The sequence below is a fragment of the Peromyscus eremicus genome, chromosome 10 (genome assembly GCF_949786415.1).
Source record: "Peromyscus eremicus chromosome 10, PerEre_H2_v1, whole genome shotgun sequence".
Lineage (NCBI taxonomy): Eukaryota > Metazoa > Chordata > Mammalia > Rodentia > Cricetidae > Peromyscus > Peromyscus eremicus.
The window spans coordinates 10,168,037-10,186,160 of record NC_081426.1 but is presented as its reverse complement, the minus strand read 5'-3'; the positions used below and the strand labels follow the sequence as shown (position 1 = coordinate 10,186,160).

Genomic DNA, 18,124 nt, shown 5'->3' with positions numbered 1-18,124 from the left:
TCATGGCCTACTTGGGCTACTTAGTGAGACTGTCTCAGAAAGCTCCCCCCCCAAAGGGAAAACATAAATAATGGTTGTAAGAGTGAAATTAATTTATTTTTTAACTGAAGAGACTGTGTGATGTAGAAACAAGCATGGAATTTAGATCAGAAAGTCTGAATTCACATCCTGTAGTCATAATTACTTACCTTTTGAAACCAAGTTACTTCTGAACCTATTTCTTTTACTATATAATGCATTTACTATAAATGCGTTTATGAGATTGTTTTGAAGATCAGCAAAATAGTCTGAATGGAGGCAATCAATTATGAACTATATAGTGTTTAGTAAAATTCTGATGATGATATTATTTTTACTGTTTTTAGATCGCTTCCTTTCATGACATCTTCGTTTTATTCATTAATAATATATACCTTACCTCCTTTTTGATGTGAGACTTCAGAAAACCCTTAGAACTAGATGTGGAAGTGAAGCAATCTAGTTTTTGTCTCAGCTGATCTCTTTCCTAACTCCCCAAGATAAAAAAAACATTTAATACAGGAGTAGGATATGAAGCAACTACCTCTTGTAGGTCAGTTTGCTGGGTTGTTGCCTAGTCCCGTCTTGATCTCAGGTTGGGGCGTAAGCCTAAAGTACCTCATAATCTCTGGGTCTGTTGATTTGCTCTTTTTCTCTCCTTTCCCTTTCTGGGTTCCTCATTGCTTTCCAATACTCTCCCTCTCTTTTTTTTATGGACATGCAGTGAGAATCTTTGTTCTGTGATTGGCTGCTTTTCTTTCCTTGGTTTTGCTGTTTCTTGTCTCCATACCCACCCCTCACCTACAGTCTCAAGACTGGAACTAAACAAAGAAATGGAAATCCATGTTGTTAAAGTGTAAATGTTTGGATGTGGAAGTATGAATGCTAATGTTTTCTTGTTATTTAAAACTAAGATGTATACAGTATTAGCAGTAGTAGTTGAGGTTATTTATTGTCTTCCGTGTTCCAATTATTGTGTCATGAGCTTACAAAAGATACTTAAACCTTACAACATTCCTGTGTGTTATTTCCTTTTGTAAATGAGGACACTGAAATGTCTGGAGGTAAGAAAGCTATCAGATGTTATATAACTAGTAAATGATAAATGTCTTAAGTCTGTGTGACCAGTTTTCTTAAGCATTGTATTATGTTTCAGGAAAGATAGCTGGAATCAACTTTTAGAAAGTCAAGTACTATTATATAAGATATTATGGACTTAGGTTTTAATATTATATTTGAATATATATGAATCCATGGGAGCCATTGTTAATGGCACGTGTAGCCTTACCTAACTTTCCACAGTAATCATTTATTTGTTCATCTAGTCAACATTCACAAAGTCTATAACTTGCTTAGACTTAGTGCTAGGTGTAGTACAGGACAGTAAATGAGGCAAATGTCAGTTGTTATAGTATAGTGGGGAAGGCAGGAAACAAGATAAATAAGTCCCCTGTAACATGAAAAAGTACTGTGAAGAACCCAGAGTACTAGTTTGGATCAGAAGGATGAAGGCCTGGGATGATATGTTTAGAAAGGGGACAGTTGTCAGGAGAGATCTGTTATCCCACTAGGCAGAGTAAAATCACTGTTAACGTTCTGTTGTGTCTCCTGTACATTGTGCGTTGTCACAAAATGGTTTTATATATGAAAGAATTGGCTAGATGGATCTTTTTTATGATACCACAAGTGAGGCTTTTGAAATAGAAGCTGAACCTTCTTTTGGAGACAGGGTCTTGCACTGTAGCCCAGGCTGGCCCCAACTTTTAGTCTTTCTTCAGCTCCCCAAATGCTGTAATTCACCTGACTTTGAACATTGTTTTTTTTCTTCATTTCCTCATCAGTCCCAACTCAGTCTTGGTAGTCTGACTTTCACTCCATTGTTGACTTGATAGTGCTTTCTGGTATGAGTTGTGATTTCCTAATTGCCAATCTCAAGGGTTTGTGTTTTTTTTTTTTTTTTTTACTGGTGCGTTTTGGTCTGATAGTTTTTTCTTGCTTTTTCTTCCACCTTTAAAAATGTTTATTTCTCTGTGTGTGTATGTGTATGTGTGTAAAAAATTTGCATGTGTACACACACACACACACACACACACACACACACACGGGGATATTTGTGCATGTCTGCATGAGAGGCTGTTTGTGTGTGTCATGTGCTCACAGAGGCCGGATGAGGGTGTTGGATCCCCTGGACCTAGAGTCACAGGTATTTATCTCTGAGTTCGAGGCCATCCTGGTCTACAGAACTAGTTTCTGAATAGCCAGGGCATTTGTTATCAGAATTGACAATGGTATCCTTCACTGAGTGCCTCTTTCTGATGGAGTAAATTTACATGAATGGTTGAGTGGATTAGTGAGCCATTTTATCTTGTTTTGACTAAAGGAATTCTAATAAATTATTCAGTGAACCTAAATTGTGTGTGTGTGTGTGTGTGTGTGTGTGTGTGTGTGTGTCTGTGTGAAGGAAAAGTTCCCAAATTTGCTTATGGCATATGACTGACAGTAGTATTTAGCAAAACAGATAGTTTAACAATGTGCTTTGTTTCTTTGTGTGTGTTGTGTGTTCACATGTAAATATGTATGCACAGCATATGTATGTATGTATGTATGTATGTATGTATGTATGTGCATGCATGTGGAAGCCTTGGGTGTTGTTCTTCTGGTACCATCAACCTTTTAGAATTTGAGGTAGTGTCTTTCACTGGTCTGGAACTCACCAAGTAGGCTAGGCTGACTGGCTAGAGAGCCCAGGATTCTCCAGGTTTATCACTGTGCACTGGGATTACAAGTGCACACTACCATGCCCGTCTGATTTCTTAATGTAGGTTTGGAGAATGTAGGTTTTTCAGCACTTTACTGACTGAGGTATGCTCCTGGTCCCTGTAGTCTTATTATTAATATATTATTTTTAATTGGTTAGTTATACTGTAGCTAATTAACCATTTTCTTCTAAATTAAGAGTTTGTTTGAACTTTCTTTTAAAAATACTAAGATTATTATTATATTTACAGTACTAGAGATTGAACCCAAGGTCTCCATGCATGCCAATTAAGTACTGTACTACTTAATCATTTCCCCCTGTGCTGGCTAGTTTTCTGTCTACTGTACACAAGCTAAGATCGTCTGGGAAAAGGAAACCTCAATTTATAAAATACCTTTATCAGATTGGCCTGCAGGCAAGCCTGTGGATCATTTTCTTGGTTCATGATTAGTGCGGGAGGGCCCAGCCCACTGTGGGCTGGGGAGATGGTCCTAGGTTGTATAGGAAAGCAGCCTGATCAAGCCATGGGAACAAGCCAGTAAGCAGCGTTCCTCCAGGATCTCTGTTCCAATTGCCTGCCTCAGGTTCCCTCAGTGATGGACTGTGGCTGAGATGTATGAGCTAAATAAATCCTTTCCTCCCCAGTTGCTTTTGGTCGCAGTCTTTATCACAGCAATAGAAAGCAAACCAGAACACTTACACTTTTTTTTTTTACTTTTTATTTTTGGACTGGGTATGGTCTTGAACTCACTCTGTGGCATAATAACATAAGTGGGCCTTGAAGTTTCAATTCTCCTGTCTTAGCCTCTCTGGTGTACAAACTGAGACTATGACCACTCTAAGTTATGCTTGGGAGGAAGGTTTTTATTGTAGATAGGAGGGTGAGTACAGCTAGAGGCAACTGGGAGAGTCCAGAGCAGGGAGAGAAAGTAGTAGACCGAACATGGCCAGCAGATAGCATGACCATGAGAGGAGAGATTGGGAGAGCGAGAGAGCAAGAGAAGACTACAAAGAGAGAGGGGCCAAGAGAGCGAGCACATAGCTGAAAAAAATAGCAGGGTTATAAGGGAATGGGAACTAGGGGGAGGGAAGCTTATGAGCTGGAGAAGTTTAGGGTAAGGGTAGGGTGAGAAGAGCCAGGACGCCAGCATGGGCTGTGAAATGTTTAACAGGTACGTACTTCTGATACTGAGTATTGCTAGAAATCTATGGAGTCTGTATAGCAGGCAAAGGAATTTATTAGAAGATAAAACTCACTACAGCCTGAAAAACCGAGCTGTGGTCCATGCTGATCTTCTGCCTGGTCCAAGATCTACCTGGTCCATCTCAGCATCCAAACCATGAGGGAGGAAAAAGAGCGCTGTGTATGTGCATCCCAGTTCTTAAGGGTCCCCGAGCGACCACACCTCAGGGGCATGTACTTCAAGGTCATACATACTCAGAACAGCTATCTACCACAACTGAGGGAGCCTGGAGGCCAGCATGGGCTCTGGTATGCTGATAGGTCACAGATAGCCATTTGTCCTGAATTTCTTTTGGACCTGACACCTGGCTGCTGAGATTATAGGCCAATGTTGAAATTATTTTTATTCACATTTTCAAATATGTGTATGTTTGTTTTCTTTAGCTGTGTAATCTAGAAGTGAAACTTGGACCTTTTAAGGGAGAAAAGGGAGAAGATGGTATAAATATTTTAGAAGGGTATAGCCTTCCCCAAGACAAAGTAGCCTGGACATCATCCTAAAGGACAGTTAGGCCCCTTTTTCTGCAAGAGTTTATTCACAGGAAATAAGGTATGAGACTATAAAAAAGGAAGACAAGTTAATATTCAACTGTAAAAGTCTTGAGTACCGCTTAATGAAATTTGAGATTTATTTGGGAAGTAATAATTTATAAAAGTTTTTGAGATGAAATATAATAGGGTGAAAACTTAGATAAATCTTGAACTCTGCACATAGTAGTTTAGACTGGAAGCAGAGGGACTGTAGAAGTCCATAGAATGACAGGCAGTTTAGATTGGACAGTAAGGTATCACTTGTGATGACTAGGGGAAAGGAGACTGAGTTCGTGTGTTTGCCCCATAGAGATGGAGGACACCTGAGAACAGAGGAGAACGACACATATGTATGAAAGTGCTGCAGTGAAGCCCATTATTTTGCATGCTGACATGAATAGTTTATAGCTGTATTTGAGCTGCTCTAATAAGATGTTTCGTGTAGAGTCAAAATAGTAGGCAAGAGAAATAAAATGGACTTTCTCTATCAGCTTATGTACAATAGGCAATTGTATGGAGAATTTCAAGTTGACTCTAAATATTTTTGTATTATCTGTAGTTTCTCTAAGCAGTAACTACTACAGTGTAGAAGGAAATAACTTTTACATGCTATCTAGGTAATGTTCATAATACATTGTAGCTGTTTCCTCATCTTTTAGGGAATTCCAGTTTCTGTATATGGTAAAATTCTTTTGTCACATGAACTTTGAAACCTTTTGATAGGTTTTTCCATATTTGAAGTTATACAATAATGCCATCTTGAGATAGATTAAATAATGATTACAAATTGAGTAGTTCCCACCATACTTACATTTTGTACTAATTAATATTTTACAAATATGTAGTTTCCTTCCCTCAAAATTTTTCTTTGAAAATTCTAACTCATATGGAAAAACAAAAGAATATGTAATTCTCAATATATTTTATTTATTTTGTTTTTACATTTTGTCAGATTTGTTACGCAAATTTTTTGCTCAATAATTTAAAAGTAAATTGCAGATAGTGAGGTATATCACTTCTAAATCTTTTTTTTTTTTTTTCAAAGCCTACAGCACCTGGTATTCCCAGGTGGTCTCCCATCCAAGTACTAACCAGGCCCGACCCTGCTTAGCTTCCGAGATCAGACGAGATCGGGCGCGTTCAGGGTGGTATGGCCGTAGACCACTTCTAAATCTTTAATGCTAAGCATAAAGACATTTCTGATATTTTCAATACTGTTAATACAAATAAGAAAATCAATGATTTCAAAATACCATTCAATAGCCAATCCATATTAAAAGTTCCAAGGATGTCTTAAAGCCATTTTATAAGAACAAGATTCAGTCAAGTATAACTGCTTTTAGTTGTTGCCTCTTTATTAATTTAGTCTAGAATGACTTGATAGAATTGTAACCCGACCAGTATTCTTATATAATTTCTTATGTTTTGATTTGATTGTTTCCCCCTTATAAGGTTTAAACCTTACTCACCTGTTCCTCTTTTTTCTTGTCACCTGAAAGCTAGGTCTTTAGTAGTTGGTCTGTAGTCATACCTTTAGAGACTCCATAGTCTGTGTATTTTTAGCAGCGTCTTCTTTCCTTCCTCTTTCCCTCTCCCTCCTTCCCTCCCTCCCTTCTACTATCTCTGTAGACCAGCTGGCTGTGAACTCACAGAGATCTTCCTGCTTCTGCCTCCTAAGTGCTGAGATTAAAGGCATATGCCCCAATGCAGAATTTTTTACTGTCTTAATTAGATGTTCCATCTACTTAAGTTAAGTGGTTGACTGGTTGTGTTTCGTGTACTAAAAGTGCTGAGACAGATATTCTGGTAACCCTGAGAAATACAGTTTTTAGCAAACTGGAAGTCTGAGTGGATGAGCTGTTTGCTGTGGGTTGTAGTTCTGTATCTCTGTTTCTTATTTACAACTCTTTAAAAAAAGATTTAGTTTTTTTAAATTATGTGCATGAGTGTTTTGCCTTCATGTATGTCAGTGTACTGTGTATGTGCAGTACCTGTGGAGGGTATTGGATCCTCTGGAGCTGCCATGTGGATACTGGGAACTGAACCCAGGGCCTCTGCAAGTGCAGCCAGTGCTCATAACCACTGAGCCATCTCTCCAACCCCCCATAGTTCTGATTCTTTCCCATTTGCCAGGTTTCCACCTTGTTTTTTGTTTTTGTTTTAATTTGTTATAGTATATTGAAGCATGATCCTAATTAGTTTTATTAAATAGAAACCCAGAGTCAGATATTAAAGTGAAAGCTGAAAGATCAGAGAAGCAAAGGAGCAGTCACAGTCAGTTCTTACCTCTCAGAATCCTCAGACCGAATTGGAGAGGGAGGGCACGGAGATCCTTTCTCCACCTCCCAAATGTGCTGAGATTAAAGGCATGCACCACGCCACCCAGCTCTGTTTCTCTTTTAGACTGGTTCAGTCTTGTGTAGCCAGGGTGGCCTTGAACTCCTGATCTTCCTGCTTCCTCCTTCCAAGTGCTGTGATTAAAAGTGTGTGCCACCACTGCCTGGCCTCTATGGTCAACTAGTGGCTAGCTCCACCCTCTGATCTCCAGGCAAGCTTTATTTGTCAGAACACAAACAAAATATCACACAACAGCACATAATTTTGGGGGCCCTGTTATATTTATCTCTAGTATAAGACAACTTAAATTAGATAATCTCTAAATATTTCATAACAAAATAATCAAATAATACTTCTTTGGCCCTGAGTTGCAGTATTGTTTCATTTATAGTTTTTCCTAATGATCTTATGATAATTACTGAGTTTCAGTTACATAATATGAATATTATATAATTATAATAGCTAATCTGTGAACACTAACATTGAGATAGCATTAAACTTTACCTGTATATGTGCTCATAATTTTTCAGATATATTTGAGATACAGCCTTTTTCATCTATTTTACAGATGAGGAAAGGCACACATAGGTTAAAGAATTTCATATGGTTATGCTGTTGAGGACTGGAGAGGAGATCTGAACCCAGCAAAATAGACTTAAAACTTTAGGCACTAGCCTAGTCTTGTTGAATGAATGGCATGTCTCATCTTTAATATTTTGGTTACAGATTGTTATGTATTTGTACTTTTATAAGTAAGAATGTTCACCTGTGGGATTTCTTTTTCAAACAAGGAAAAATAAGTTTCTTAGCAAACTAAATGTTCTGAACAACTTTCATAATTAACCACAGATTGTTGTTGTTGATTGTTTTTGGTCTTTTGGGGCCCGCCACCCAGCTCCCAAATAAATCATACATGGTTTATTTTTACTTATAAATGCCCGGCCTTAGCTTGGCTTGTTTCTTGCCAGCTTTCTTTAACTTAAATTATCCCATCTACCTTTTGCCTCTGGGATTTTCCCGTTCTCTTACTTCTGTTTATCTTACTCTTCGTGACTTGCCGTGTAGCTGGGTGGCTGGCCCCTAGTGTTCTCCTCCTCTGGCTACTCTTCCTTTTTTTTCTCCTCTCAGACTTCTCCTTCTATATATTTTTTCTGCCTGCCAGCCCCACCTACCCTTTCACTCCTGCCTTGCTATTGGCCATTCAGTTCTTTATTAGACCAGTCAGGTGTTTTAGACGGGCAAGGTAACACAGCACAGTAAAAAAATGCAACATAAACAAAAGTAACAACTTAAAATAATATTCTATAACAATGGATATTCAAGTATCTACACTTGGAGGGCTTTTGAAAAAATGCTACTGGTTTTGAAAGACTATTTGCGATGTGTATTATGTCTATAGATAGATTTTTGTTTGTAGTGTCTTAATTATTATTTGTTTCTTATTTTTAGTTGAGTGGTGATTTTATGCAATGGCTTCAAGCCACAGATCTTCTCCAGTGCCTCAAGGAAGCAGCAGTGATGGTTTCTTTAAAAAAGAGGTAGATCCAGCAAAACACATTCGACCTGTGCAGTCACTGCCAGATGTATGTCCCCAGGAGCCCACAGGTAATTTTTTTTTTTTTTGAGAATTTTTCTGATGATTTGTGTTATCATTAAAAGTGTAGTCATATTTCATATTTCATATACTTAACCTCAAAAGAGTAAATTTTATAATGCTAAAAAAACCAAACTGTATAGGTGATTGGGAAATTAGGATATAGTTTTTCACGAATTTCCATTAAAGGAATTAACTGGAAAATTACTGAAAATGGAGGAGCAGATTGAAAGCTATTTAGTTAAAATGTAGTATAATCAGTCCTTATTATTTGCAGATTCTGTATTTAAAAATATTCCTATTCCCTAAAATGTATTTTAACTCCAATATTAAATATTTGTTGTACTTTGGTGGTATTTGTAGTTGTGTGCAGAGCAGTAAAAAAAAAAAAAATTGAGTTGCCTAATACAGGTGTTCCCAACTGCGAGTGCTCTTGTTTCAGCTCCTGGCAACGAATAGTCTTCCTTTTTTCTTTTTTCTTTTTTGGTTTTTATTTTGAGACAGGGTTTCTCTGTGTAGCTTTGGCGCCTTTCCTGGAACTCATTCTGTAGACCAGCCTGGCCTCGAACTCACAGAGATCCGCCTGCCTCTGCCTCCTGAGTGCGTGCACCACCGCCACCTGGCCACTGCCGCCCGGCCCACGAATAATCTTTATGCAGCCTATTTAATGTTATGCATTTTGCTTTATTGTTGTTACTTTGTTGGAGGCATTGTTGTTTAAAGTGAATTGTAACATAGTCCTGAGGTGCTGTCTAGCGTGACTAAACACAGGAAAGTTGTGCTGTGCTTTATGGAGAAAACATGTAGAAAGAAAGCTTCATGCAAGCACTGCTTATAATGTTGACAGTCATGAAATCTACATTGTAGTGACTGATGGATAGTAAATAAGTATCTTTAACCAGAAGCATAAGCAAGATAAGGGTACGTGTCTCCTGACTGATGACAGTGTTATGACCTGAGGGGCAGTGACCCCAGCAGTGGTAATTCACTATGTGCTAGTTAGGTGCTCATAGAACTTTTTATAACAAATCTGTAAATAATGAGGATTATTGCATATTGTTCTTCCTTTAAGATTAATGCTGTAGCAGCATTGTGTCACCTGATTATAAGCTAAGCAAAGGACATTTAAATGATGAGTGCCTGCCATAATATAACAGGAAAAAAAGGTGTATCTTTAAAAAGAAACACTGAGGTATTTTTAGTTTTGGGAAAAAGAGAGAAATTGTAATTAAAGAAATTAATCAATGAAAGGATTTTCTATTAATAGATACATGCTCCCATTTTGGAATTTGTAACCCTCAAATTCTGCATGTCTTTTATCTTTCGTTTCTTATTCCTTTGATAACTGATACTGGATGATGAGGATGACTTTTATTAATAATTTACCATGGAGAAAGAGTTTGATTGCATATAAAATAGACTCTAAGCATTTTTATTTTTTCTAGGATATACTCCCAGGCATAGAGCAAACTTTACAGAGGTCTCTTGTTTACTTTTGCAGGTGATTCAAATAGTTTATGTGTTGCCCCATCTCTAGTTACAGATCAACATAGATGGACTGTCTATCATTCCAAAGTAAATCTCCCAGCAGCATTAAATGATCCTACATTAGCAAAAAGAGAATCCGACTTCTTCACAAAAACATGGGGATTGGACTTTGTGGACACTGAAGTCATACCTTCATTCTACCTCCCACAGATCAGCAAGGAACATTTTATAGCATATCAACAGGAAATCTCTCAGGTAACAGCTAATCTTGAATCTAGTTGTAATCAAGTCAAAAGTAATAGAATTTTAGTTTGATTCATGTAGATTTTTGAGCAATAAGCTTTGAAGCCATGGTATTCTGTTTTTTTTTTTTTTTTTTTGGTTTTTCGAGACAGGGGTTTCTCCCTGTAGTTTTGGTGCCTGTCCTGGATCTTGCTCTGTAGAGCAGGCTGGCCTTGAACTTCCAGAGATCCGCCTGGCTCTGCCTTCTGAGTGCTAGGATTAAAGGCGTGCACCACCACGGCCTGACTGGTATTCTTTTTTTTCATGGTATTTTTTATGTATACAAATTCTGTTGTCTGGGTTGTGTTTCTTTAGATACATTTTAATAGATTTATTTTACTTTGTTTTGTAGTGATTTTTCAGGATTACAGATTTTTATTAGTGTTAAGATTCAGTGGGACCCTACCCTACCTGTCAAGGAGAAATGGCTCTATGAGTTTTACAAAGCTCAGTTGATCTGTGAGATTTAGGGAGTTAGTAGGTTAGGGTGTGAGAGGGAGAAGCAAGCCAAGTGAGATGAGAGGCAGGGCACATGATGTCTGACTCTGGAAGACTGGGTGTAAGCCAGTCCAGTAGAACATGTCCTGAGTGGGCTTCATGTCCTGAGTGGGCTGTCCGCTATTCAGAAAATAGCCCTAGGCCTTTGGATTCCAACAGGTGCAATAGTACCTATTACTGCTTGTGGAGGTGGAAGCAGAGAACTGTGACTGACTTGTTGGAGAGAACAACAGTAAGATAGAGATGGGGTTCCTCCAAAGACTATGCAACTCATCTTGGCTGGCTATGAGCCAGTACTAAACAGCTGTGGAAACAGACAGGTGCATGGATTCATGTGGAGTGAATGCCTCTTATCAGTAATTTGCTTGTTCAGGTGTGCAAGGCCAAAGCAACAATCTGTCAGAGCCCAACAGAGAACATGCCACTGTTTAGCGGCTGTAAATTCTTCAGAAATTTGTGGGCAGAATCATACAGAGAGTCCATAAGATGGTTCATTCTCTCTGTAAGGCTCCAGAAGACAAAATTAGCTGTGAGGAAGAATTAAGAGGGAACATTACTATCAAGACTTCTCTACATCTCAGGAAGCAGAAGGTCACTGCAGCAAGCAAGCATTTGAAACTGGGGGCAGTTTCAGGAGATGAACAGCTTTAGAAGAGACTTGTCCATGTCACAGAAACCAAGGTCTAATGTAAGCAGCCAGCCAATGTGAGAAGATTAGGAAGTAACAGCCAGGCGAACGCGCAGAAGAAGTTTTGTGGAAAATTGTTGTAGCCCGAGGCCATACTTTTAGAGGTTCTTCCCCGAGTGGAAGTAGTGATGTTGCTGTTGTAAGAACAGAAGAGGGATCCTGAGATAAACCTAACAATGACAGCTTTCTGAAGTCTGGAGCCCGTACCAGTCCAGAGGCTTCCGTGTTTGGGAATCCCCAGTCATGACTTCAGTACCCTGTTGTCTAATTTTCTGTTTTTAACATCCTAACAACTTCTGGATCCAAATCGTTGGCTCCACAGTCTACAATTGTATAAGCTTATCAATGAGATGACTATGACCACGAGAACATTCTGCCTGAAGATTTGGCTGGGCATGTAGGGTATGCTCTAGCAATACCCTAGTGTATAAACTGTTCCTGGTGTGGATCCTGTATCCTGACACCTTGGGCTTCTGTTTGTTGACTTTGGAGACAATGAGGATTGCCCACTGAAAGACCTCTGTTCTCTTGGGAATGATTTCCTAAGCTTTCTGTTTCAACCAATAAAGCGTAGTCTGGCACAGTCATCCTTTCAGTGTGAAGGGGAAGCTTTGGATGAGTTTGACAGGCCTATTGTGCTGATTAGGTCTGTGGCCAAACCTCTACATATGTCCAGACTGGAATCTAAGCTTGGGCAAAGATCTACTTGTATGATACCAATAATAGGAAGACCCTTGGTATTGAGCTAGAAATGGTTTGTAAAAGACACACAAATTGAGCTTCCTGAAGACATGGAAACAAACAAAACTATCCTAGACATGTTCAAGGACAGAGCCACAGAAACTGATTCCTTTCTTGCCACCGTGGTCACTGAGACAAAAAGAGCTTCACATATCCTACCCTGCCTCAGCTTACTACCTCCTTTTCTGGTGATGATCATGAAGATGCTGACTTACTCTGAAATCTGAACTGTAATTGTTGGATCTGCTTTGTTGTGATTTGTCACAGGATTTGGTGCTAAAAGTGGGGAGTTTGTACAGGAGGAGAGCCCATCGTCCCTTACTACACACACATTTGGCTTCCTGTAGGCCAAATCCGTTCTCTTCTTCCAGTGGCTTCTAGAGAGTGTATGAGTCCAAGGGAGACGCACAGCTTCCCTTTCACTCATCTGTCTCCTAGTGTTGAATACTGCTGTGGAACTCTGAGGCTTTTCCATGGAAGGCTCCGACCATAAGAACATTATTGCTGCTCTGTGTTTTTTGAGGTTGGGATACTGCCAGGTTTAGGCATCGGTGATGGTGTCTCTACATTTCTGACTAACCTCAGCAAGTGACTGCAGTTACAGAAAGTGTTTGGTGGACTTCAAAGACCACAGTTGAGCTAGAAGAGAAAGACAAAAATCAGCATAAATTTATTAAAATTTGGGGAGGTGGAAAGAGAATATCTCTTTCCAGGAGCAATTGCTGATGTTCTGTGTTTTTGAGACAAGGTCTTACTCTGTAGCCCTAGCTGGCTTGGAACTCACAGTATAGACCAGACTGACGTCAAATGGAGAAATCTGCCGCTTTTGCCTACCAATTGCATTACCACGCTGTATTACCACTCCTGGCCAGAGACAGGTTTTGAAACAATGTTCCAGCTATTTCTTTATGAACTTTACTTTAAACACAAGTAGAAAAAGGAGAGAGGCAATTCAGGAAATGTTGTAAATTGCCAGTATAGGCCTCCCTCCGCACCCCGGACACTTTGAGAGAAAAAGAACATGTATAGTTCTGCTTCAATCATTTGAGAGATTGTCTGATGATAAAGTTCTCAAGGGGAAAATATATATATATATATATATATATATATATATATATATATATATATATATATATATATATATATATCTCCAGAGTAGAACTTTCCCCATGTCTCCAGTTTACTACAACAGAGCATCCTACCTTAAGCAGACACCTTTACTGTAGCCAAACAAATGTCCAATTCAACATTCTTCTTCTCTTCCTCCTCCTTCTTCCTTTTCTCTTCTTCTTCTTCTTCCTCCTCTTGTTGTTCTTCTTCGTTCTCTTCCTCCTTCCTTTCTTCTTCTCCTTTCTTCTTCTTTTCCTTCTTTCTCTTTTCTTCTTCTTGACAGGGTCTCACTCTGTAGCTCTCACTGGCCTGAACCAGCTGTATAGATCAGGCTGGTCTCAAACTCAGAGTGAACTCACAGAAGGCTGCCTGCCCGGACACCCTGAGTACTGAGCTTGCTCCATGCCCATCTCAGCATGCTTCTTTAAATTGTGCTTTCTGAATGCAAGAATTGAATGCTGAATTTGAAATGGCCTATCACTCACTTGTAACTCAGCAAGTAACTATTATTAATATCTCAGTTACCAGTTCAGTCTTTAAAAAAAGTCAAATGACACAGTGGAAAATATGTATCTATTAATAAAGGCTGACTCTACGTGTGTGTGTGTGTGTGTGTGTGTGTGTGTGTGTGTGTGTGTGTGTGTATGTGTGTGTGTTGAACTCTTCACTGTTTTGCCCAACTGGCCTCAACTGGTCCTTCCACTTCAGCCTCCTTAGTAACTGGGATTATAGACATGAGCCATTATCCAGCTCAATATGTATTTATAGTTTTATAATTACTGCTTTTAATATTTTTAAACTTATAAGCTTAATTTAAATATAGCTGATTTTATTTCACCTGTTTACATTGTTGATTTTATGGGAATAGGATGAATATGGCTACATTACTGACATTTAATATGTATAATATCTGATTTGTAAGCAGTATTCTCAAGTATTTTTATATAGAACCTACAAATTGCAAGTTGAAATGAGTAGGTGCTACTGTGCATTGTTAGTGTGGTAGAAATCTAAATCACTGTCAGAACCGGTGTTGGCAAGGACTGGGAGCAGTAGAAGCTCTCATTCAGTGCTGGTGGGAGTGCAGAGTGGTATAGCTGCTGCCTTGCCAAACGATCTGTAAGTAAGTAACTGACAGAATGCTCCTAGAGCTTTGAACTCTACAGGCTAAGTGTTGCCTTGTCTCCACCTTCCACTCTCCCATGTGTCTTTTTTAATGCCATTCCTGGAAAGAAAAGAAACTTTCATTATTTTGATGCTTGGGTAAAACCCATTGCTTTACAGAAGCTAGGCACGTGTGTGCTACTGAGCTGTAACTCTGTCCCTCAGATCATAGTGATGTTTGGTTCCGTTTCTATTTGTATTTAAGTTCAGAGGCTAGTGATTTTATATTAAGTTTCAGAAGTAATTTGGTATATTTTAATTATGTTGTAAAACATGTGGATGCTTTGAATAATCATATTTCTACATAGCATTGATTATTACTTCATTGTATTTTTATTAGAGAGAGAAGATTCATGAGAGATGTAAGAATATTTGTCCTCCTAAAGATACCTTTGACAGGACTCTTTTACATATTCATGGTATGTATGTATACTATTTATAGATAATAAGCACAGCTCAACTATTAAAGATCAAATTGTTAACATTGGAACTTTGTTTTCTATCATATCTACAGTTTTTATTTTCAGTAAATTATTTGTGTATTTTTGTAGTGCTAGGGATTGAAACCTGGGCCTTGTGTATGCTAGGCTGTATTTCTAGCTTTTATTTCTAGTAATTAACTTTACAGTTTAAGACCATAATTTTTTTACAAAGTTTCTTAGAGAATGATCATGACTGTGATAATAGTGTAATGCTTCAGTTTACAAATATTTAATTTCTTGGTGCTTGGTGGATTGCTTGTTGCTTAAAAAATAAAAGAGTAAGAAAGAGTCTTAGCTCTCAAGGAGTTTAAGGAAATGAACCAATAATTGCAACACCATATATTAGTCACTTCAGCTTTATAAGATTGCACACACACCCTTTCTTGCTAAGCTTAAGAAAGTGTCCCATAGTTGATGATTATGATTAAATTAGCTAGTGTGAAACATTTATGTATTTGGTAGGGCTTATGTGTTTCCTAGAAATGAATATGAATGAACACACACACACACACACACACACACACACACACACACACACAAGAACAGTGTATACACCATAGAGTCAAGAGAGAATGAAGCATGTCCAGAGATTTGCAAGCATCTCATATGTTGGTTCTACTAGGAGTAAGAAATGAAGTTAAAGGAATAGGCAAGGGGTCAGGTCATAGAGAATTTTGTATGTCATGCTTAGTAATTTTACTCTTTCTAAAGACAGTATCAGACTACAAACTGTTATTAGCCAGGCATGGTTGGATTTATAATTGTACATTTCCTAATGAAAACAGTTAATAAGTTATTATATGGTGGTAAGACTGGAGACGAGAAGATAGAGGCTATTGCAGTAATACGAGTAAGAACTGATGTGACCCCAGTAACAGAGTGGAAGTAGAGAAGAAATTAGAACAGATAGCTAAGTAGCCTGGGCACAAGTCTTAATGATCAGTCAGTGTTTGGTAGTGAAACAAGATGAGTCAATGGTAACTCCTATATTTTATGCTTGGGCAGCTGTCTACGTGGGGAGTCCAGTTCAGGGAGAGAGGCAGGAAGCATTCTGGAAGAGCTGGAGGCTAGTTGAGCTGCCAGTCTGCAGTGAAAGACAAATCTGGTTGACAATCGAGAGCTCAGGATAGGCTGAAATGTAGGCATGGTGGTTGGTATCAGAGAAACTATAATATGATCGACAGAGGCGTGTAGTTGAGTCTGAGGGTGTCAATGGGATCACTTCCATAGGGTGTGAATAATGAAAGGAAAGGACCAACGATAAAATACTGTGAAATGGTCACACTTAAGGGGCAGTTAGAAAATGAGGTACTCTTGAAGGAGATTAAAATAACAAGTGGTCAGAGAGAGAGAGGAAAATCAACAGTGATTTCCACAGTAGAAATGAAAAGCTACGAGAGTCTTAGCTAAGTGACAGTGTCAGAACACTCTGCATGCTGAGAGGTCTCCTAAAATTTGACAGATTTTTAGACTGAGCCTTTAGAGCAGAATAGTGGTTACAGAAACCTTGATACTATGTAAGAAGGGTGTACATGGGCAAGAAATGCCGACCATCAGTAGGGATGAGGTAAGGTACTGATTAGTTGATGAGCTCTGAGTGGATGAGGCAGGAGAGGTATTTGCATAATGCTGAACACCTGTGTTTTCCTTACATTTTTGCCTCTGAAGTTGTTCCCTTGCTTCAGTCCACTCCTGGTCCTATGTTTTATCTTCTCAGTTTTGTAAGTAGAAGAGAATGAGCATATTTCCATGTACAGATAAAATAATTCATTTAAGGAAAGAATTTGAAGCTATGGAGAGGCAAGGTGATGTATAAAAGCAGACTCACAGAAGAGACATGCAGAGGTAGAGTCCAAGTGTAGAGAGGCCAATTTGAGAAAAAAAGAGATACGTCATCAGAGATTGGCTTGGCAGGATGAAGACAAAATTTATTGTAGATAAATTTTTAGGTCACATAAACTAAGATGTCAGAAAAGAAAATTAATATGCTATCAAAAATCAGCCTTTGGTCAAAAATTCAGAATAAAGTGGTAGATATTTTAAATAAAATAAAAATAATATTTCTAATTGAGCATGGTGACACACAACTATAATCCTAGAACTTGAGAGGCTGAGGCAAGAGAATTGTGAGTTTGAGGGTAGCTTGGGCTGTATAGTAAGTTCTAGGCCAACTTGGGCAATGAAGCAAGACCTTGTCTCAGAAAACAAAAGTAATTAACAACAACAATAACAAAGCCCCATCTTTCTATTTTAGAATTTAATATAGTTTTTAAAACCACATAGCTACCATACCTAATTTTACAAAAACTTAATGAAAAGAGCGTCAGTAAGATTTGAAATGGCTCCAGCTGTTGTTGCTAACTGGTAAGTTTATTTGCAACATTTGTCTTGTTCAGTATGGCCTGCTGTAGTGGAGATCGTAGGTAGATTGAGGGATACTTGAAGGACAAAACTTAAATTTACCTAGTTAACCCAGTGTAATATTAAAGTTTTCCAAATATATTTATGAATATAAAATGAAAACAAATATGAAAAATTGTATTTTCCTTTTACTTTTTTTCATAGATAAATCCAGGACAGATCTGGAACAAGTACCTAAGGTAATGAAACATAAAAATAAGAATTCACTTTTAATATCTAGTCTTTAATTTTGCCTTATAAGAAACTTTCAATTGACTCTCTTTTGACAAGTGAGATTATTTTGCCCTTCTGAGGATGTGTGTGTGTATATATTTATATATTTGTGTATATATGTAATTAATTTTTACTTTAATTTGAAGATTTCTTCAGATAAATGACTCTTACCTCTTTGTTTTTATGTAAAATATTTAATCAGCATGCACAATATTAGGATTCATTATGGCTTTTTTTTTTTTTTTTGGTTTTTCGAGACAGGGTTTCTCTGTGTAGCTTTGCACCTTTCCTGGAACTCACTTGGTAGCCCAGGCTGGCCTCACAGAGATCCGCCTGGCTCTGCCTCCCGAGTGCTGGGATTAAAGGCGTGCGCCACCAACGCCCGGCTCATTATGGCATTTTGAAACAAAATTTGCTTTTGTTGATTCTCCCCTCTTGTTACCCCATCTCCCTGACACTCCCTTGTACCTTCATAGCCTCCTTTTTCTTTTCTTGTACTTATGACCTGTTGACAACCCCACTTCCTTAGCCCCTCTTTCCCCCCTCTTAGTCTCTT

General features: G+C 38.3%; 1 protein-coding gene and 1 non-coding gene across 3 annotated transcripts in view; one reads left to right on the top strand and one right to left on the bottom strand.

Annotated features, from left to right (window-relative positions):
• Window positions 1-18,124, top strand: part of Vps54 (VPS54 subunit of GARP complex) — a 91,353-nt gene that overhangs the window by 9,333 nt on the left and 63,896 nt on the right. Inside the window, exons 2-5 of one of the 2 annotated variants that reach the window (XM_059275378.1) lie at window positions 8,337-8,492; window positions 10,019-10,224; window positions 14,793-14,871; window positions 17,500-17,534. In XM_059275378.1, the coding sequence (XP_059131361.1) occupies window positions 8,357-8,492; window positions 10,019-10,224; window positions 14,793-14,871; window positions 17,500-17,534 (456 nt within the window). In that variant the 5' untranslated portion in view covers window positions 8,337-8,356. Of the gene's footprint in view, window positions 1-8,336; window positions 8,493-9,982; window positions 10,225-14,792; window positions 14,872-17,499; window positions 17,535-18,124 lie in introns of both variants that reach the window. The other variant, XM_059275377.1, reaches the window with a different exon arrangement.
• On the bottom strand, window positions 5,594-5,712 carry LOC131921292 (5S ribosomal RNA). Its single transcript, XR_009381924.1, has one exon. It is a non-coding gene; the product is annotated as a 5S ribosomal RNA (ribosomal RNA).